General features: G+C 37.5%; 1 protein-coding gene across 2 annotated transcripts in view; it reads left to right on the forward strand.

Annotated features, from left to right (window-relative positions):
• Positions 1-22,684, forward strand: part of sema6a (sema domain, transmembrane domain (TM), and cytoplasmic domain, (semaphorin) 6A) — a 147,587-nt gene that overhangs the window by 118,487 nt on the left and 6,416 nt on the right. Inside the window, exons 17-18 of one of the 2 annotated variants that reach the window (XM_015377135.1) lie at positions 829-849; positions 5,059-5,217. In XM_015377135.1, the coding sequence (XP_015232621.1) occupies positions 829-849; positions 5,059-5,217 (180 nt within the window). The remainder of the gene's footprint in view (positions 1-828; positions 850-5,058; positions 5,218-22,684) is intronic. The other variant, XM_015377137.1, reaches the window with a different exon arrangement.

A 22,684-nucleotide genomic window follows, 5' to 3' on the forward strand; every position in this document is an offset into this window, starting at 1 on the left:
AAGCAAACCCTCTTCACTCTTATCTTTCCTCCACTTTTCCATAACTCCCTCACCAACACCACTCCTCCTCTTTTCTCTAGTAACTCTGCTCCCCCCCACCTCTCAACCCGTTGTTTCCTCCTTTGGTACCGTCACCTTTTTCCTCTTCCGTCTGTTCCTGCCTTACAATTCTCTCTTTCAAGCCTCTTCCATCCATCTGTCCCTTGCAGCTCTCATCTTCTTGTGTCCTTTCCCCACTGTTTCTCTGGTCCCCTTGGTCAATAGCATGTCGTGTCCAATTGGGTGAAAACGGGGTTATTTATTGAGAATTTCCTCAAAAACACAAACAACTTGACAGCACGCTGAGTATGTACAAGTGAAATGTCACAGGGCCCATTTCTTGGAGTACAGAGTTAGTTTATTCAAAGCCAGCCTCAACTCTTGAAAGCTAGCTTTGATTCCTAAAACTTCACAACAGTACATTTGATCCTTTCAGGTCTAAAGCACTGTAACTGTAAAGACTTGCAAATGTGATTCCCCTTCTTAATATTCTCTTCAAACTTCAAACCCTATTTGACATTGAAACAGATCAGTAAATTACAGAGTAAATAAAGGCTATAATTCTCTCCTTTCATTGGAGTGTTTATAGTCTAACCCAAAGCATTGTACCCTCATCAGCCATAGAGGCCTGATTAATGCCCTTTGATCGGACGAAAAGAGAATATTGAGCTGCCAGCCCATTCCAAATTACTTTAAAAGTCATGGCTTTCCATCATGTTTAGGCATATAAGCCCCCTTTATTGCCCACAATAACAGCTTTCCTTTCATTTCCCTTCTTTTTCTTTGCAGATACATTTGTGGCACTGAATGGTAAGTGTTCCTCATGCACCTCACAGGCAATCAGATTAAAGTTTGAAGCCCCATCCTTTTCCCCTTTAATCTTTAACTTGAGCCACACCTCTTCATCAGCCTGGTCATTCATCCCCTCTCAAGCAAATTAAAACTCCTCCCACATGCGTAAAGGCAGGTCATTAATGACTCCAGGTTTTAACTGAATTGATTTTATTCCTTTCTTTTTGATAGACATCCCTTCTGGCTATGAAGGTAATGAAAGTCGGTCACTTTCACACTCTACTCATGTAGCTCCTTGTGGTGTATAGAATAAAGATAGAGGAGATCACAATCATTCTCCTTTAGGTCTGATTACTTTAGTTTATTAAACCTTCTCCCCTAAGCGTGTTCTTGTAGCTTCATCCTCCTCCTTCCCTTGTGGTGCTCCATTGATTAGCCATGACCTTTGCTTTGTTAATTGGATGGATCTGGTTGTCAGTGGTTAAAGGCTTTGATTGTGGGAGAGCTCCTCACTGTGAGCTCTAGACATTTTTAGATAGAGAGAGCCGGTGCCAGTTGTCAGTCACACCACATACAGTAGCCTTGTGTTTTAGGGCCATTAATGCTATATGAGCTACGAGCCAGTTTGGCAAAAGATTGGTTCTTTATAGTGCCTGAATTATGATATATAGTATATTTATTATTATATAAATGAAAATTGGCCTACAACAAACTAAATATCTTTTAAGGAAATAAAACTTTTGAATTTTCAATTTCATTATACCAGTATTTATAGCATTTGTTATGCTATTTAAAATGCAAAAGTCATTGCTTCAAAAGCTCAGTTTGTGAGTAAATTTTTCAATTTTTAACCGCAATTGTCCCAGTAAACCAAAATTGGAATAGTCCAAAAAGGCCACCAAAAATTGAAGAGAAAAGCAGAGGTCCTTACACCATGCCAAGTTATTTTGTGATCTACAAAAGAAAAATTGTCAAATGAGTCTATGGTATTTTAGTTCGTTTTTTTTTTTTTTTTTCACACTCTGGATGCCAATCTGGGAATAGTCAGCCGCTCTTGAGCCAAAAGCCCCAAGGTACACTCAATGACTTATTTCTGCGGCAGTGCATGCATGACCAATCAGGAGAAGGATTACATGGTCATTTAATGTGGGTGATATGACGATGGCAATTGATGTGGGTTAAATATGTGTGCTCTCCTAATCTATCACAATATAACAGGGTTCCTACACTGCTTCAGAAACTTATTATTTGTTCTAACTACATTTGCTGTCTAATGTTCTCCATCCATCCATCCATCCATCCATCCATCCATCCATCCATCCATCCATCCATCCATCCATGCATCCATCCATCCATCCATCCATCCATCCATGCATCCATCCATGCATCCATCCATCCATCCATCCATCCATCCATCCATCCATCCATCCATCCATCCATCCATCCATCCATCCATCCATCCATNATACATCCATTCTATTAACATATTTGGTTTATACGCACTCTATATTTAAAGTCTAACCTTTAACTATAGATTCAAGAAAATTTTTGAATTTCATCATGAAAATGTGTAGACCCCTGATATCATGTGATATAAAACCACATGTAATTTGTAAGATTAGTTTTAACAAATCAGAGGACAAATTAGCTTTATTTTGTGAATCCCTCTCCACTCTCTCAAACAGACTATTACAAACATAGTGCCTCGCAGCTGCCAGATCAAAACGGTCTTATCCTTGCAGAATGACGAGAATAGATATTTTGAAGTCTCTCCAACAAGCCCTCTCACTCACCCCCCTGTGGCTGTACTCCCACTGTGATTCTCCTTCTTTTTGGAGATCCAGGGTCATCCAAAAAGCATCTTTGTTGGTGTGCACCCCCTCATACTGTGCAATATGCTCCCAGAGGCTTAGATGTGTTTTTTGAGGCACAAGCACACACTCACACTTAGTTTGGGGGGTCCAGACGCAGTCTCAGCCATTTCCTGAAACCCTCATCCTATCTGTTGGTGGTTGATATGGATTTTAAGATAAATTATTTCAGCCGCTAAAATCTCATCTTTTTTTAACTTGAGACAAGACAACCTTTTTTTTCCCCAACCGCTACTGATCTCGGAAGGAGCACAGAGTGTCTGGGCTCAATATATGTGTGTCATCTGCCTGGATTGCACTTCTCCTGTTGGTGGCGATATGAATTATAAAATAGGCCTGTCACACTAATCTTTCAGCCTTGGGCCAATAGTTAAATAAATCATTTTAATGATTGCCACGCCACACAGAGGAGGAGGAGGCCTTGAGTGGTGTCCTGTGAAGGTGGGTGTTGCTGGGGGGTTCTGTTATGTGCAGCATCCTGGTGTAGCCTCCCTTACTTAACAGCATAAACACACATTGAACATGCACACCCTCAAACAAACACACACTCCTATGCTGTCACCTCCTCTATAGAGAAGGCTTGTCAAAAGCAGTAACCGAGCCGATGTAGATAAAAGTGTCTCTGCTCTTAATTGAGGGAGGCACTCTTTTTTTCCCTCTTTACCAAGTAGCTTAAATAGATTATGCTATATACCATATATAGCTTCAGCAAAGTGTGAAGGGTGGCTTAACTGTAACCATGTGGGATGGTAATGTGATTGTGACGGTTAAAAAAAAAGAGTCAGACAAAGCTTATGCATAAATTCTGCTCATGAAATACAATGAGAAGTGTTAGAAAGGCGGATGGAGGGAAACTGACTGCGTGAAATATGTTTGAATATCAACAGGAGAGAGATATGCGTGATTCATCACCTGCAGGAAAAGGGAATAGCTAAGAGAGCCTTTTAAAGTGGTGTTTATATCCCTAGAACTTTATCACATTTTTTACTTACATGGTTTTATGTAAAAGACAGACGCATAGTATAAAATGTTGAGAAATCAATTTTTTAGCTACTGTTTTCTAAAGTAAGATTTAAAATGCGTGGTGTGCATTTGTCTTCAACCCCTCTGGTGAAATGCTTTGTAAAACCACTATTTGTTCTAATTGCAGTTTCAGATGCTTTACACATCTACACCAGATAATGAAATCTTTGCTCATTGTTTTCAGCATTGTTTGCCACAGATTGCCAATGTGCTTTAATTAGGCCATTTTAAAAAAACAATATGTTTTGATCTAAATCCTCGCTGTCCAATGTTGGTCCTACTGTAAAGTGCAGGTGCCTTGCATGTTCAACAAAAAATCTGAAGCAAATTAATATTGAAGTTTCAGGCTGCTTTGGAAGTTTATAACATGTAAAGAGTTTATTTTGGTACATGAATCAGCTATACGGGAGCAGAGACACGAAGGAAAATGGTCCTTGATGACTGAAATTGGACACCCCTAACCTAAGCCAGTCTACTGTACGTACATCACGGTGTATTTCTAGGACCATTTACATTTGTATTTGGAATAGACTTTGAAAAAGCATGTATTAGTCCAGATATTTAGATAGGTTGTTTTGGCTTTTCACAAAAATCTCAACACGAGGGAAAAATATCATTTTAAGCAGTATGGCGGCTTTATAAGGTTTCGGATTTATAATGTACTCTGCAAGTTTGAGATCAGTTTTCTTGGTCTGCACATTTTCTTTTTCTCCAACTTTTCTTTCCCAACAAAAAAGATGAAATGTACTGTGCCACAAATTTAATCAAAAACTTTAAATGAAAAAAAGCATGCACACAAAATGGCAGAGAAAAAACTGTTCAGAGTAAAGCCCCCTTTGTAGTTGAAGAGGAGTTACAGGCAGAATCCTCAACAGGACTGGTGGGGAGAAAGTTTGCCTTTTGTCCTACATATGAAAGAGAGGCACCCTGTTGTTACAGTGAAGAAATTATCATGTGACAGGCCCAGCGGAGATCTGACATGTCAATCAGAACAGAGGGGGGATAAAGACGTAGGAAATGTCAGGACGATGAAACGTGTCAATCCTTAGAAACACATATGTAATTGCTAATGAGCAACAAAGGGTCACAATGGAAGCACCTTGTTAAACCCCACAGCCCTGCAGCTGTCTGAGTTTATGTTTACAAAGCTTGGGACTGGATGTGTGAGTTTATGTGGTGTCTGTAGAAGGGTGTGTGGATGTGCGTGTGTGTGTGTGTGAGAGAGAGAGGGAGAGAGAGACAAAACAACCCAGCTGGCCTGTCTGTGCCAGTGTGCACTAGACCTTGGTCTTGTCTGCTCTGAGCATGAGTTAACCTGTGCTGTGTCCGGCAGGCCACCACCATCATCATCACCACACCCTTTCACTTCCCACCTCGGCCCTGCCTGAGGCAGCAGATGGTCCCCTGGGGCGGAAGGAGCCCCCCATGAGTTCAGACAAAGGGGAGGAGTCCTACGTGGCAGTACCCTCTCAGACTCAACCTGAAGCCAATGGTAAGCCTTGGAACAGAAATCAGTCATTTAGGTCCTGTGGCAACAGGCTAATGAAAGGAAGGGGTAGGAACTTGAAATGGAAGGGGGGGTTAAGTAATTGAGATTTACGGCTGTCTTACTGCTTCCAGCTGACGAAGTGTAGAGATGGTGGATGGTTTTCTCTCTTGGGGACAAATTGCCTCATGTGTTGCACAAAAATACCCATCACAGAAAGTAGCAAACAAGCTAGATGGCACACGTTCAACAATGTATACCTCCACATTCAGCACTTGTTAGGATGGTTACATACACACTGAAATACACAAACAAACACACATAATGTAGGGTGGATTTATTATCTGTGGATCGTAATGTCCCATAGGAGATGTAATATCCAGACCATTACACTCTGAAAAGGAAGATGGCGGTGTATTTATTTCTTGGAGAAGATGGCCCGGTCACCGGCTGTGCCATACTTTATGACACAGTGACATGACATTGAAAGGGCTTTTTTCTCCTGTGTTAACCACCTGCCTAATGCCTTGCTGCCTCAAGGGCAGCTCTGCGGATAAATGAGTCACATAGTAAAGGATAGAGGAGGACGAATCAGGAACGTAAAGGTCTCCAGAGTGCTACCAGTCTATTATACTTAGACAGACAAGCATATAACACATCCTATTAAAATGACATCTAACATGTAGCGGCAAGATTTTATTGTTTCTGCATTAAAACAAACTGCAAGATTACTGAAGATATTGACTATAAACATTATTGATTAAAACTTCATTGATCATAAAACCATACAGTCCCATTGTCAAATAATTCAAATCAGCCAAACTTTTCCACAAAATAGAGCCTTCTTTATCTGGACTCAAACCAATAATAAGTAACTTTTCAACCTTCATAAAGTATTTTTATAATTTGTAATTTTCATAACTGTGGCAACCAGCGGACCTCCAAGGCTAAACACAGCCAGGGCTAACCACAGCCCGTTTGCAGCAGCCCTCTCTTGGCATATCCGTGTGTTAAGTACCGCTGGCTTTGATGGTGATTTTTTTGTTTTATTTGGCAAAATATTAATTTGATTTGTGTTTATCTGACCTCGTTAATTATTAATCCCCCACTAAATGAAAAAAATAAGAATGTATTATTATCTAGAGACTATTAATTACACAAGATGAAATGTAGCTCCAGAAGAGCGGAGCGTGTGGTGACATCACAAGTACACTTCTGTTCCAATTGACCCATATTTATGCTGCGTGCTCCCGTTCTCCCCGAGACCATATTTTTCTGTGTTCTTCTCAAGAACATACTTGGTGAGGACACGAGTCTGTACATGTGTTCTTGTGAATTGAGAAACGTCATAGTCTAATGACAGAAACGCATTTCGGATTTTTTTTTAAAACCATCACCACTGATAAAGAACACTAGTACCTCAACGGAGAGCAGCCGGAGTGAGGAGACTGTCTAACCGCCTCTGATGGCAGGAACAACGGCAGGCACAGTCTCAGCAGACAACCTAGATTGGATTAGACAGGCCATTCCAGCCAACATCCAGTTTCAAATTTCCTGCACGGAATTTTTTTTCATTGTGAAGTTTAATTAATAGTGCATATAGTCACCTGAGAACTGATTAATGATTAATGTGATTATTGATGTCTGTGTGTTACAGACCCTGGTTGCTTGCACTGAAGTTATATGACAATAAAAAAGTGAATCTCAATCCATTTATTTATTTTTTGTTTTAACTTAAATTGGCCTATGGGCTCATAGGTCTTTTGTCCAAAAAAATAAAAAATAAAAAAAATTCCCAGCTCTCCCTGTTCAAAATTACATCCAGCGGCCCTCCGTCATTATATTAATTTGATTCAAGGCTCTAAACTCTTCAGCACATTAGTTGCTAACGAGTTGGATGAGGTGGGGGCGGTGGTGCAGGACTACAGTACAAAGCCAAAGTTAAACTGACATTGTTTCACCACAGTTAGATTCTCTACCTCATTGCTTTTCGGCTTTCACGCTGCCCCTGGAAACAGAAATGTTGTTCAATCTAACTACAGGCGACCAAGAGATCAGGTCTTAACACGTTATGGTCTCTACCACGCTGGTTCTCATGGGAAATGAGGTCTTCCTTCAGGCAAACAATACAGCTTTTGTCCACTTGGGGAAGCTGAAATCGACCTAAACTGAAAGTTCTTTAGCACTGCTTTAATATAGATAACTAAGAGAAGCCTTGCACTTTGCAGAAAGGGAAGACGATTTATGTTTTTTTCATTTATTTTTGTTCCTCTTTACACTGGCAGCCCTAAATATAATCGACTGCAATGAACTACTTCAAGCAACCATGTAATAAGTAAACAAGAGTCTGTGACTGTGTGCAATTTAATTTCAACATAAATCTAGCTAAGCTAAAAAGACCACAGAGGCTTCATAGAGAACATTAGTCAGCAAACATTAAACAAGGTGTAATGTAGCAGGGAAAATTAAAAAGAATTTGTCTGTGCAACCGAGACTTTGAATATTTATTGTTCAAATCTGTCATTACAATCGAAACGAGTATGGCACAACTTCTAACCTATTGATAAACGACTGCCCACCTAAATCTACTGTCCAGACAAGAGGAGCATTAAGCAGTCAATCCTGTGGTAACTTGAGGAGGTGAAGACCTCCACAGCTTAAGTGAGGGATTCTGTTAAAAGGGCATCTTTTAGTCATGCACGCTTTCACAAATTCAAAAAGAAACTTTTGCAATGAAGGCTTAAGAAGTTAAGGTTCTTCTAGCTTCTAGCCTTGTAGGGGACAAAACAAACGTGGATGAGACTAAAACAAAATCTATCTGCCTTATGCATAAAATTTCTGAAAAAGCATAAGAAAAACAAACCCTAACACTATGGTCAAACATGGTAGTAGAGGTATGATGCCACGGAAAGACCTTTTGGTGCTACTTTTCAAAATTGCGTTATTATTTTACACTAAAAGGCCCAAAATACTTAGAAAAGCATTGTCCTGTAAGACAAAACCTAAAAATGTTCAAATGTTATTAGCTACAGATAAAGAAGCATAAAATTAATATATAATGATTTTTATGAGCGTTAGATGCATCCATAGAAAGAATGCTGTATATGTAAAAAGAAGAACTTAAGAAGTAGCTGTTGAGCTGAGACTGGGGGATTTTGCTTCACACAGAAAGATTGATGCCATTTTCAGCCTTCTGGGAGGTAAAAACAACCTGAGAACACAGGAAGCAACTTCACTCACAAGCTTATAACAGTCTTTGAAGAATTCATCTGTTGACAAGTAGGACTGATAGGACGATTGTTCCTGTGTGGGGGAAAAAAATGAGTTCAAAAGTATTTGGTGATACGAATCTGATGTGAAGGTTCTCTGTATGAGAGTCCTTAATGAGGACTAGAGAAAATCACACCGTCTCTGTCTATAAAGTGTTATTTTGGTTTCTGCAAGAGGTATTCCTGTGTTTCCTGTCTTTGGAGGAAACACAGCGAGATAGTGGCACATCAGCTGGAAGCAGCCAAGGCAGCAATGGGTAGATCCAAGCACAATGGTGGCAGAGACTTCAGACAGCATGCCCACAGCCAGCATCATAACATGCTGTCGTGCTTCTAGTTGCCTTTACCTGAGCAGATGTAGAATTACATGGCATAACAAAAGCTAAAAAACACCTTATAGCCAAATTACCTGAAAAGGTTAAGACTCTTTTCAGTAGGGGGGGTGGGGGGTGATGGGCTATTGGAGTATTATGCTCAGGTAACGGCAACATGCCTTCACATGTGTAAACAATGCTTTCTGCTGTTTATTTCTGTATGATCATTGTTGTTATTGTTATCTTTTGTTTTTAATGGGACACATTAGCAGCTTGTCTCACTGTATTTTGGTTCTATTTCAGCTCTGCAGGCTTTTCTTTTTTTCTTTTTCCCTTAAAGTCAGCTTTGATGAGATTTGCCTTTTATTTTCTTTATGTGAGCAGTTCTTGATGTTTTTGCATGGCTTGGTTTTCAAACTACCTCTTTTTTGCTATTTATATATATTTGCCTTTTTTTTCTCTGTGTTGATTGCTTTGATGGTATTAAGCACAGTTTTGCCTCCATACAGCTTAACACTCTTTCAGCATGGCAAATTGAGCACCACAGCCAACAGTACTCATTTCCCGCTCCACCCATCCTGCCTCCTCTCCCTTCCTGTCGTTTCTAAGCATCGTTGGCTTCAGGTGTCAACTGTACTGTGAAAACTTCTAAGCTAAAAAAAGAGATATACATATGAGAAATGATTATGGAGTCTGAAACCAAGTAAATAAGTAATTTCATCTACATTTTAATGATGGAGATAAATTTATGCAGCAGAAATGAGAAATAAACATTCAACAGCACTATCAATCTGAAGTTTATGCTTCAGCTAAAATATATTATCTCCCATCCAAAGTCATTTGCAAGCTTGTTTATGATGTAAAATTAAAATCCCCCCCTAAATTTTTCATTTGCAGCTGAGACAGAAATCTTATCTGCTAATGAATATTACAGTGCTGCCAATATGTATTAGTCCAGCACCACCAGAGTAATTAGAAATGCTGCAAAGAGATGATTCACACACAAACAATTATATTCAGCACCCAGCAGCACCATTGTTTGGTATTCCAGTGGGGCCACTGCAGTAACATTGCGGTTGCATGTGTTTCACAGTACATATAAAGCTTCGTGTGCATCTATCCAGGCCTCATCTCTATCTCATAAGATTCTGTGGAAAGATAGCCCAAACAGATTTCTTCTCTTTTTCCTTTTTTGTTCTTGCACTAATATGTTTCAGATCATCAAACAAGTTTTGATATTAGACTAAGATGTCCAGAGTAATTAAAGAATGAAGTTTTCAAATTAAGATTTTACTAATTAAGCTGAGAGAGCTATTTATGCAAACATATACCATCATGAAATAAAACTGGTGTCCTTATTCATTTTTACTAGCCACACCCATTTTTAGTTGCTGCCTGAACTCAGATAGAACCTGTCTGACAACATGAAGTAGGTAAAATATAAAGGAACAAACTCATATCCTGATCTTAAGAAATATAAGACCAGAGGAGAATCAAAGTGATTGATATCTATCAGTCTTAGAGGCACTGAGAATGCTTTTTAAAACTTTGGGACTCCAGTAAACCACATAAATGGCCATGGCTGTTATAAAGTCATGCTGTCAAGCACATTTTTACTTCATGCAGATCACAGCAGCAAGTCTGCCTCTGCACTGATGAAAAAAGAAATACAGGTTTTACAGTGGCCTATTCAAAGTCTGGGCTTAAATTTTTTTTAATGCAGTTGCATGTCCATATTGTGGCCATTAATTCTCAAATGCCCTCCAAAGAAGCTGAAGTTAAATATTTTTTTAAATAAGGGTTGGCTAAAAGGCTTAGAATTTTATGTAAAAAGTAGCTATGATTGAAACATGATAGCCAGTTATTCGGTTTAGTGGGAAATTATTTTTTCCCATAGGACTAGTTGGTTTGAAAAGCTTTTTTCACTTAATGAATTAAATCATTTGAAATCTGAATTTTTTATTTACCCTGGTCATCAAGTCTGATAGTGTTATTTGTTCAATGATTGGAATCATTTAAGTGGGACAAAAGAATAACAAAAAAGAAGAAATGTGTAAGGTGGCAAATACTTTTCATGGCACTGTATATATCCTATTTCATAGCACACATCCTGCCTTTTCCACTGCAGTTCATTCTGCTATCACCTCCTCTCCTAAAGCATCAGCAACCTAGTCCTCCTTCCAACATCTGCTGCCATTGTGACCAGTCTCCCTTCCACAGGACCTGTCATCTGACTAGGCTAGCATGTTCCAAGGCTATACCTTACCTGGTGCAAATTAATTCCACAACCAATTTACAGAGTCTCCTTGCCCTGTCCGTGTCTTTCTCCTCCATCTCAGCACCTATTCTCTGTTTTTCCTGTTTCGCTCTCTCCCTTCGACAGCTGATGACCTGTCACTTCTCCTATTTGCAGAAATGTATCCTTGCCCTGCCTCTCCTTAGTTCCATTTCCTCTCAGATACCCGTCGCCTCTTCTCTGTCAAGCCCAGCTCTACTCTTCATCCTCCTCTGTTAAACCTACCCCCCCAACCCCCAACCTCGACCTGTAACCACTGCTGTGTTGCTTCAATTTATGGGTTCATTATTGGTGTGGTGGAAGGAAGGTGGGGGGATGGAGAGAGACCTAAAGAAAGAGGCTTTGGGGATGAGAAAATGGAGGGACACGTGATAAAGATTTATTAAAGAGAATAGCACAATAATATTGTACTGAAGGTTATATGGAGGATAAGGGGAAGAGATACAAGGAATCGAAATAGCGGAGATGAGAATCTGGGGTGATATAAGATGTACTGAGATATTGGAGCTGCAGAGTGGACAATAGCATTTCTCCATCTCTCCTTTTTATTTGTTTCTGTTGTGAGGGAGAATTGAAGTTGTCGAATTATCTTGACTGAGTGTTCAAATGAGAAAAGAACTACTCATCGTTTGCACAGTATATTACAAACCCACTAAAGTACATATCATTAAAGGAAGGGTCATGTAAACTAGTATTACAGATTAGCATGATTCCAAGATAATTCCCTGTAGTGGTCAAAAGACAGTAAGTACAGAAAAAAAAACCTTTGCATTAACATTTTCCTTATTTACAGTTAAGCTCAAAATTATTCATACCCTTGGTATGATTTTAAAATTGTATGCATTCTACCTTTTATGTGTTTATCTTTTTTTGTTATGAGACGAACATCTGTCATCTTTTTTTTTTAATGCCTTTTGTTTTAATTTCTAAAGCACACGTCTAAAATCACGAATAAAAAAAATTAAATACAAAAAAAATCTTTATTGGTATTGAGTACCATCTCAATAAAATCACAAGTAAAAAAAATTAAATACAAAAAAAAATAATCTTTATTGATATGACGGCCATCAATCAATTATTTTAACTGCTCGTTTCATGATCTATTTATATGATGAGCTCTGCCAAGGCTTTGAGGTTGGAAGACATCCCTGCCATCACCCTAATCTTTAGCTCCCTTTTCATATCCTTTTTTTTCCAGATTCTTATCTGGAAATATGTTGTGCCAATTCAAAGTATCAACAATTCTTTCAATTAGAAAAAAAAAATGTAGGTCAAAATGAAATATTACTTTAAACAAAATTTGCCAGGGACATACATCATTTGGGTGTAAACATCTATATTGTATCTTCTACAACAAAAGGGTTGTATACTTCATCTGAGAACCATCTCAATTCAGGGCTGGTGGGGTGCTAAACTTTTTGAGATGAGCCATTCAGCAGATCCATATTCACATAAAGATTCAAATGAGAGAAAAATACTCCTGACAGAGGGGGAGGCGTCAGAATTTAACTTTTGAAAACATACAGCTCATAAGCTTGATCCCCAATCAGTTTCAATGTAATTTACAACTGTTGCATATCACCAAACCATCTCTGAGGAACCAAGGCGATCAACAGCACTGACACTGTAAGAGATTAAAAGCTGTGTAGAAAGTTCTGCTGGACTCCTCCCTCACTTGCTTTGAAAAGAGAAAGTCATTTAAATGAAGTACAAAACATTTCCAGCAACGAGAACTGGTGTAAAGTTTTTTTTTTTTTTTTTTTTTTTTTTTTTTTTTTTTTTTTTGCAGTTCAACCTACTTTTGGATTTAACATTAGCGCTGCTGGACAAGTATTAATTAATATTAATTATATTTTTGATGTGTGGAAGGCAGAATTAAAGGTATAGTTCAGGATTTTGTCAAATATTTGAAAATATCCGCCCTCTCCACTTAAAAAAAAAAAATGCACATGCACAACCCTGTACCTGCTCCTATGAGGGAACGCTTATTAAACGTGTTCAAGAGCATGCAGGAGCCCATTTCTCCTCATACACGCTCTGTTTAAAAGTTGCTGTCTGCATCACTTATACAAGCTTACTTTCCAAAAAAAGATTTGCAGTTTCTCAACTATCATAGACGGTAAGTAAAAATGGGGACGAGCACATAGAACAGCCTAACGTAAACATATCACCAGAATGATTGACAATTATGAGGACCACTTATTTTGATGATCCACCCAGAAAAAGAACATCCTCCACTCTACCTTTAAGCTTTCATTTAGGATAAATTGTCTCTTATAGCATAAAGTTTGAAATCAATAGCACTTTTAGAATGTTAGTAACTATTCAAAAGGTTTGGTGGGGTTTATTTGGGGCAAGGTTCTGCAAAGTTCTCAATAATAGTTTCCTGACCTTTAGTAAAACACATATACTGACAGTTAAAATACATTTTTAGATTGACAGAAGCTAAACTCTAGCTCTTTTACTGCATACCCAATTTGCTTAAAGAGGCTCAATCTGAAAATAACAAGGGAAGTGATAAAAATTTAAATGATAATGAACATTTATTAATTTACATTTTCAGGAGCAACCTTTGTACGATCGGAGCAGATTTACCAGTGTGGCAAAAGTTGCTGTTTCTTACCCTTTTGTAACTTTTTTTTCCACGAAAAGTTATAAAAAAAAAAAGATAAACTAGGAACAATAGAGATAGACTTGGTTTAGAATAATTAAATGTGAATTGTATACTGGAAGATAAAAAGCAGTCAACAAAATAAACAGTGATCATATCTAAAGCAACTCAAATGCTGATATGTACAGGAAGAAGCATAAGAAATAGTTAAAATGATAATATTTCCTGATAGTTTGTTGCTATGTGCAAGTTACTTAAAGAAGTATAATTTACTGATAATTTTTATTTTGCATTTATTGACCACACTTTGCTATAAATGTTCTAAGCTGGTGGTACTGAAAAAATAGTCACACATCACAATATATTACAGCTTATTCTTCTATATATATTACAATATATTACAGCTATAAACAACATTTTACAATTTGACTTTCTTGATGACACGACATCTGTTTAGACATTTATGGCTGAAATGCAAGAGGAATAAATTAAATCTTCTATATCTTAAATTTTCATATTGCACAATTGACCTGGACATGGAAAAAAAGAATAATTGTTTCTGTTTAGCAAAAAGCACATAGCACAATTTTTATTCTAGAGTAAAAGTAGTTTATCTGGAGACATGATTTCCCTGTATGCTGGCATTTCAGCTGTCAACTGACAGCTGCTCTGCCAGGTTTATTTTTAGCTGCAGGTATCTAACAGTTGTGTGCCAATGTGAAGGTGCTGTGATAGAAATGGACAGTGACCTTGCACAGACAGGGATGGAGAAACATTCTTCTTTCTTGTCAATGTGCCTTCAATTGGATGTTACTGTTGCAGAAAAAAAAAAAACTTGAGAAATACTCTTCTACTGTCATTTAGGATATACTGGGAATCTATTATATTACATGTTAGGTGATATGTTGGAAAGTTTCAAACTAAGTATTGTAAGTGAAGGAATAATACAGCAAGATGTTTAAGATTGATATTCTATTTTCCAACTGACAAAAGACTATTCTATAGTGAAACCAGTTATTTCTATTTTATTTATGTTCCGCTGCTTATTAATGCCAATATTGGATTACCCAGTCAAATGGATGCAAATTAATGTATTTTGGAATCTGGATATGGTAAAGATGAAATTGCTGAATTAGTTGGATCTGCTGATCTACTATAATATGAATAAAAAGAATAGAATAGAACAGAATTGAATAGAATATAGACATTTGATAAGAGATAAACTTGTCAAGGCAAAGGAAATCATCTCTGAACGCCTGAAGCATCAAAACCTAAAACAGAGAAGCTACAGCAGCAGAAGACTCCAGCCTGTATCTCTCCATCAGTTACTGTAAGAAGGAAAGCTGAATGAAGCAGTTAATTCAAGCACCCTAACACTAAACACCACAGGGGAAAATTGTTTCCTGTCATAAATTCTGATTCCTGCAGCTATATATATAAATAGTATATATAAATAAAAGCAAGGATTAATTCTTTCCCTATATCAATGTTTATGAAGAAGTCTGGAGAACATTTTCTTAGTGATTTTTGAGGCTAATATTTTTTTATTGCCCCACAGTGGTGTCATTCAGGTGTGCTAGCAACAAAGTTAAAAGAAAATGTTGGCAAGGAGATAGACATGAGGGTGAAATATATCAAAGCAATATAATAGGTGTGCCAATAATCAGCAAGGCTTACCTAAGTATTCCTGCTTACTGCATCCTTTCCTCAAGAACCACAGTATATCCATCTTCTGACGCTACTTTAGTGGGATAATATACCATGTTACAAAGCTTAAATCCTACCAAGAAGACAGCAATGATTCTTCTGTATTATAGTGTTCTCCACAGTCATCCGATTTTAATCTAATGGAGCATATTTATATTGATTGATAGAAATGTTCACTCAACCTTGTTAAATGTGTGACACAAAAACTTCAGGCAGTTGTTGAGATGCACTATGATCCAACCCAGTACTATCAGCTGTAAAGTCTTTGATGTAGTTAAATGTAGTTAAAACTGAATAAAGCAAACATTCTGATGGGCATGTTAACAAAAAATAAGTTTATATATTTTTATAGTCTGAATTATTTACACATTAGCTCGTTAAACAGTTTTACCGAAAATAACCTTCCACTGTAGAATTAATGGTTTTTCAAGGTTTCGTTTTTCTCTTCAGACTGCATGATTGACATATGCTGTTAAACTGCAGAAGGCAAAATAAGAAACTGAATATTTTCTATGGTTATTCCATGTCAACCAAACCTATTTTTTTAATCAAAAATGGACAGAATTAAGCTTTAAGAAAGGTGTTCAAAAATAATAGATGGCTTTCCAATTTGATCCAGCCTGGCAGCAAGGTATTCAGCACAGCTGAATATTACTTTTTAGTTCAATTTCAATACAGGTAAGTTGTAAGACAGTGTCAGCTTTTTAATGTATTTTCATCCGAATATGCTCAGTCCATTAGGTCCTACCAGAATGATTTGTTTTATGCTGATACAGAATGAAATGGATGGTAGGATTTAAAATAAATTTACGTTTGATTCATCTTAGAGGGAAAAAATCTATTCACCGTTCCAAAGAAACATGTTAGATGATCAACTTTAAAAATTAATTCCTCCCATTCTAGAATTGTTGCAGTTCTGTTACATAGAGGTTTTACTTTGGGGTCTCCTTTCAGCCGAAGATTGTGTCTCGACCTTTTGTGAAGCAGATTAATTATTTGCAGCTCGTTTTGAGTCTCTATAAAAACAATGGGCTGGATGTTTATTTCCCACCATTACGCACTTCCTTGACCGACATCAACCCACAAATCGTAATTTCCTCCACTTATTAGTTCATTGTTCTTTAAGGAGGCCTTTGTTTTTTTAACAAACATTTACTGCTTTCAAGTTTTGAATAAAATCTCACCTTTGTTGGATGACCAAAAGAAAGAAAAGCAAGTCAGTCGAATCATCACTCTTTTTCATTTTCTTCACAAATGTCAAATCAACTGTGAATAGCATCCAGATGCCATTCTATACTGAATAATCAAATTAGATGCATTTGTGAGAGACAGTGTAATATAAACTCATTCTTTGTTCAGTTGTGGTTTTCTTCCTGTTTATTTAAAAGTTTCATTGTAGTTGCCATGATGGCAGGATATAATATGCTTGAGTAGGTCACCATCTGTGTAAAAGTCACTCATTAAGAATTTATACTAATTAGCATGATACCTAAAAAAAAAGAAGATCCATAACCTTTTCATGTTATTATACAATGTTTCTTATTTAGAGTTTGAGAGTTGCAGTAAAACTCTTGCATGTGCAACATGACACAAGGAAAAGTAATATCAATACACTCTTGTGATAACTAGATTTATTTTCTCTATTTATGTAATCTTAAGCCTTATCCTGTAGCAACTTAATCCCTAATCTCTATTAGAATCAGTTTGAGGCATCACACAGCAGTTTATGATTGTTCCCATGGATATTTGCATTAGCCCGATGCACTGTGACTAAATATCCCAGTTTGCATGCAGGAAATTGGTTCCAGGGTTAGTACATCACTTTTAATACCTGAGGTGCAGAATGATATAATTAGGGCTTTAATTATATCTTGACTAGCTAATCAGTATGCAGTGCAGATATTCTGAATTGTCTGATGAAGGCTTTAATATTGAATAATACCATTAATGTAGGTGTCTCTTGAACGCAGACGTACACAAACCTTAATGGGATAATATCTGAGCGTGGGGGAATATTAAAGAATTTGATAGATACTGTCATTGTCTAAGAAGTGGTGTTCATTTTTTCAAGCTAAAACAAGCTGTCCTGAATAGAAATACATTATCATTTACACTTCTATTTTGAAAGTAAATTAAATATGAGACTACTTAAACAGCAATTTAATCAATCCATCCAAAAACAAAAGTAGAAATCTCTTGAGATCAATTATGGGCTCATAAGGAGGAAGTATGAGTGAGTAATTTAAACCAGTGAAGAGAAGGAAGTCAAGATAAATGTTGCATGAAAGAAGATATTAATTAAAATCAACCTATCAACTTACCCTGACTTCAATAGGGAAAACTACAAGGCGGAAAAGAAACACAGGGCCTATAGGATGAGGAAAGGGGATATTTATGTGTACCAATAATAAGTTTTGACCGACAGCTCATGGAAAGAGCGTGAACCGATGTGACTTTTTTGCAGCTGGGACCTCAGCATGGACAGCCAGCATTTAGTGTAAGGGACATTTTGGAGCACCCTCGCACTGCAGCTACACAGCAGTTGCACCATGTTCAGTGTGAATCTGTCGTAAAACATTGGAGCAGTGAAGAGAAATGGTTTAAAATTTTACTTTTACACATATGTCTGTTTTATCTGTGATTATTTACCTACACTATGGTAATCCACTATTTCAGCACCATTATAGCTAATGTATAATATATGTTGTTTTGTAAGGCTAGTGAAAAATACTCACACATTGAAACATGTCATTTATTTGTCTCCTACCTTAGGAAATTCCCAGCTGAAGCTATTTACATTGCAAAAAATGTAAATCTAAGTTAATCTAAGTGCATTTTTTTTTCTTGAATTGAGCAGATAAGGGTCCCATTGCCAATGGAATAAGACAATTTACATTCAAAATAAGAAAACAACACTGCACTCTCTTATTTCAAGTACATAATAAATCATTCTATTATTTTAATAAAATAAAAATGCTCATTCCATTGTCAGATAATCTTATTTTCTACTCAAATTAAGGATAAATACACTTATTTTAAGAAATTTTTACTCATTTTCAGAATTTCTTTTGCAGTGTATTAGGGTTAAATATCCAAAAGAACTGGTTTAGATAGAACTGTAACTTATGTACCGTAATTAAGATTTTTTTTTTTACCATCAAAGGGCAAATAAAAGCAAAAACCACACTAAAACTCTTTAAGCTGACAGACAACACTTGTGGTCTGGATGCAATGATGTGTTCATAGCCCAGAGGTTTGGGTTGTTCCTCCTCCCATAGAAAGGATACCAATTTTTTATATCATCCTGAAACATTCACTTCCCTTTTCACCTATCTGTTTCCACAAATATCACCTACTTTATAGCAAGTATCAGTGTATACATTTAAGTCTTAATACCTTCTTTTCCATTTCATAAAATTATTCACTGCCTTTATGATGCATTACAATCTATAGGGAGAGAGTGATTTCTTAAATGCCCTTTTTTTGTGATTTACTCATCTACTTTGAACAGGAATAGAAAGTCTGATTATAATTTATGTGTTTAATGCTTAAACATTTCAGGCCTTAAAGTTCTAAAACATGAGGAATTTTGTCCTTTAACATTTACTCCGCTCCCACATTGACGGTCCCCTGCCCTGTTTTCTAACACGACACATGAGTGAACACAGTCGAGTTTGATGGAAGTTTTATCATTTCTCAGGCCGTGTCTTTGTGTAACACCCAGTAGTCAAAAGGTTAGGGCCCGCTACGTAACCCCTCTGTGATGTTTAACCACCTTTGAAGTTTCCCCAACACCAACACAAAGACAGGCTCTGTGGGCTTAAGGCAGACAGCGTCTGTGAAGAGATTAAAAGAGTGTTCACGTCCCTCTGTGTGTGTTGGACAGATAGAGATAGAGAGGATTCACACGTTCCAGTCACAGCAGATAATTTTCTTGATTTACAAGAGCTGCAGACCTAGTCTGTTTTGACATGAAGACATATCAGAGTATCTGAGCTGCGTGTTTAATATCTGAATATCAAGACCCGAGGCAGAGTGAAATTAAAACTAATTCTCCCACTGAGAGCAGCATTGAGCTGCTGCTCAGTTTGCGATGAATTTTTGGGTTGAAGGAGGATTTCAAACCAAGGATTTGTGGGCCAGGCTGAGCAGCAAATCTTCGGGTTTTAATAGAATTTTGTAACTTCAAGGTCAAGTTGTATCAGTTTTGAAATGTTTTAGGATCACTTAGCACAAGCAGTAACAGAGACGTGTTGCCACCTAGATTCAGAAGCCTGAAGTCATTTGATTTGACTTAGACAGCCGAGGTGTCCTCGGCAGCAACTTTCCTTGCTTTGAAGTTAGAGAGACAACCCCTGAAAAAGATAAAAGGCTTTAAAGTTTTACCTTTTTTCCTCATTTTTTTGTGTTTTACCCAAGGCCTTGAAATCCCATTGTTGTTTAACTGTAAGATCGTAAAAGAGGCAAGGGATTTTAGAAGAGCTTACAGAAGTAAGAAGAAGCGACGAGTACAAATGTTCCAAACAGCATGGTACATAGTGGCCAGGTTCAATGTGACTTCACTTATGGGATCAAAACAGCAAAGAACAACAGATTTTAAGTGGAAAGTACCAGAGAATTGAGAACTTCTTGTCTAATGTCTCATCTAGTTTTAACATTTATCAGTTGTCTACGTCATGCTAACTCCCTGATGATGATGAGTCTGGATTAATGTTGTAGGGCATACCTTAAACAGGTCACCAGTCCATCACAGGTAAACACAGACAAACAGCACAATGTGAAAAGATATATATCCCCTAAACATGGGACTTTTCTTGTGAGTATACAACCACACAAAACATTGTACTCTGTTGCAGGTTTCCTTACACTGAAAGATGTGATGTACATTTGCGTCCACTCCTTAATTAAAGGTATAGAGGATGATCTTTTATTTCCGAGTGGATCACATAAATAAGCATCCTAGGCATAGGCATCCTAATTGTCAATCATTCTGGTGATATGTTAACATAAGGCCGTTCTACGTGCTTGTTCCCAGTTATCTTTTTCTGTGCATGCGCATTTTCATGCATATATTATGGTTTCAGACAGTCATTAAAGCACAACCTCTCTCCCCGCGGTTCTTTGAAAATGGCCTAGGGGCGTAAGAGAAAAAGTGCGTACGAAGTGTATGAGAAGAAAAGAAAAGCCTCAGAAGAGGCAGATATATCCCAGAATGCTTTGCGCAGAGATCTCTCCTCGCAAAGCATTATGGGATTTGCTGTCAGAGTGGCCTGCTGTCTCCATAGGCTGTCACAACCCAACAGCGGTGACTAATAACAAAGATGGCACAGGCACTGAGCAGTGGGGGTGGAGTTACGTGACCAATGGGCAAAAAGTAGTGATCATCTGTCCAAATGGTCAGTTAACTGAGTTTGCTATAAAGTCCACTATATAGTCCCCGCTCTATAAAACGATTGAGAGATTTAGGGGTTAGGGCGGCCGTTCAGACACAGTACGCTTGATTGAGCCATGAGAACAGCAACTTTTAAACAGTGCAGGTACGAGGAGAAATAGGCTTGTCCATGCTCTCTAAGCTAAACACATTAAAAATACTGGATCTGTTGCCTATTCCTTTTGGTAAGCAACTAAATTGAAGGAAATGCTTCATTATACAGTAATTTGTCTGTCTTGTCACTTATTCTACTTTCACTTTAGGTTTTGATTTTGATTAGTCAAATCTAGCATAGAGAGATACTTTGCTGCAAACTATTTCACTGCAGTTCTTGTTCTAAGATTAGTCTCATTGTCCTACTGGAAGACAAGGAAAACTTGTATTCTGCTCCATTTATCTTCTCATCAACTCTGAACAGTAGCGGTAAAAATAGAGCTGCAAAGCATGAAGCCTCCACCTCCATGTTTCATGGTGACAATTTGAATTTAAGATCAAGTCTTTGTTTTTTGAAAAAGACAGATTTGTAGAACAACTGTCTAATATCTGTGCTGTAAGGAAATTCTCTCCTCTGAGTCGTGGATATATGCTCCTTTTGGAGAGTATTTTATCCTCTCGGCTGCTTCCCTGAGTATTGCTTTTGTTCCTTGACCCTTCACCTTTGGTGGATGACCAACTCTCAGATGTCACATTGTTTTTATTTTAAGGTCATCAATTGAAAAGAGTTTGGAGGTTTGTAAGGTTTGAGGTGTGTGGTCAACTTTATCTCTTTCTGGTGGGTGTCTTTGTTAAGATGTTCTCCTATGACCGCTGCTGCCTTCACAGACCTACAGTATTTACTTTAATATTCAAGAATTTACATTTAAAAATGTAATCCGTTCTGAAAGCAATTTGCTGCTATGGATTTGATTTTGGGGGTTAAACATTTATATTTGCAAGAGAAAATGTACACACATAGGCATTTATTTTCTTTAAGTTTTCACTGTGTTTTGTTATGTTCTTTCCTGTAAAATCTATTTGAGCTTTTACCCTTGCAGGGTTTTTCAGCCACAGAAATTTCAGTACCTTCGTTAAATCCAACTTTCATATTATTATAATGGTTAAGGAACATTAATGCCCGGCTCAGGTAACTTTGACAGGGAAAAAAAACATAAAACAATCATTGTGAGACAGAGATGAATGGCCTCTTTACATTTAACAAGGATTGAGGTACAAGAGAGATTTGGCCAAACTGTATGTTTATACCCTTACTTTCATTTTCCAGTTGGCTCTTTGAGATTTCTGAGGTTTCCTGCCTCAAGTGAACCTTAAAATCCTCCCGCGTTGCTTTTTCGTTAGCAGAAATATTTAACCCCACTGTTCTCATAAGAGCCCATCACCACTCTGACCACTACCCTTTCTGCCAGAGGATGATAACTCACAAGGACCACATGGTTGTAATTACAGCCTTCTCTAAATCCACGGAGCAGAACTCTTTCCATACTGAACCTGAATACCATGAAAAGAAAAAAAAAAAAAAACACTTTCATGCTCAAGGGAGTCAACAGTTGCAGAAAAAAAAGATCCAAGTGCACAAAGTCACCAAAATGAAATATAGTAGTGAAGAGACATATCTTTTTCTGTGTCAGATGTTAATGCTTGAGACGGGAAGCAGATGTTTCACCCCACAGGCAGGCCGTTTGGTCACACGAGTTCCCTGCATAACACTTGTCAGACCTTAATGCTTTACAGCAGATACCAGTCATCACTTATCACACCGTTCATAGAGCAAGGCACATCCCTTCTGTCAAAAATATAAGTTTTACTCTTTAGTTTGACACTAAATGGATGGAAAACAAGCTTCTCTTC

This window comes from Cyprinodon variegatus, unplaced genomic scaffold (genome assembly GCF_000732505.1).
Source record: "Cyprinodon variegatus isolate N-32 unplaced genomic scaffold, C_variegatus-1.0 Scaffold147, whole genome shotgun sequence".
In the NCBI taxonomy this organism is placed as follows: Eukaryota; Metazoa; Chordata; class Actinopteri; order Cyprinodontiformes; family Cyprinodontidae; genus Cyprinodon; species Cyprinodon variegatus.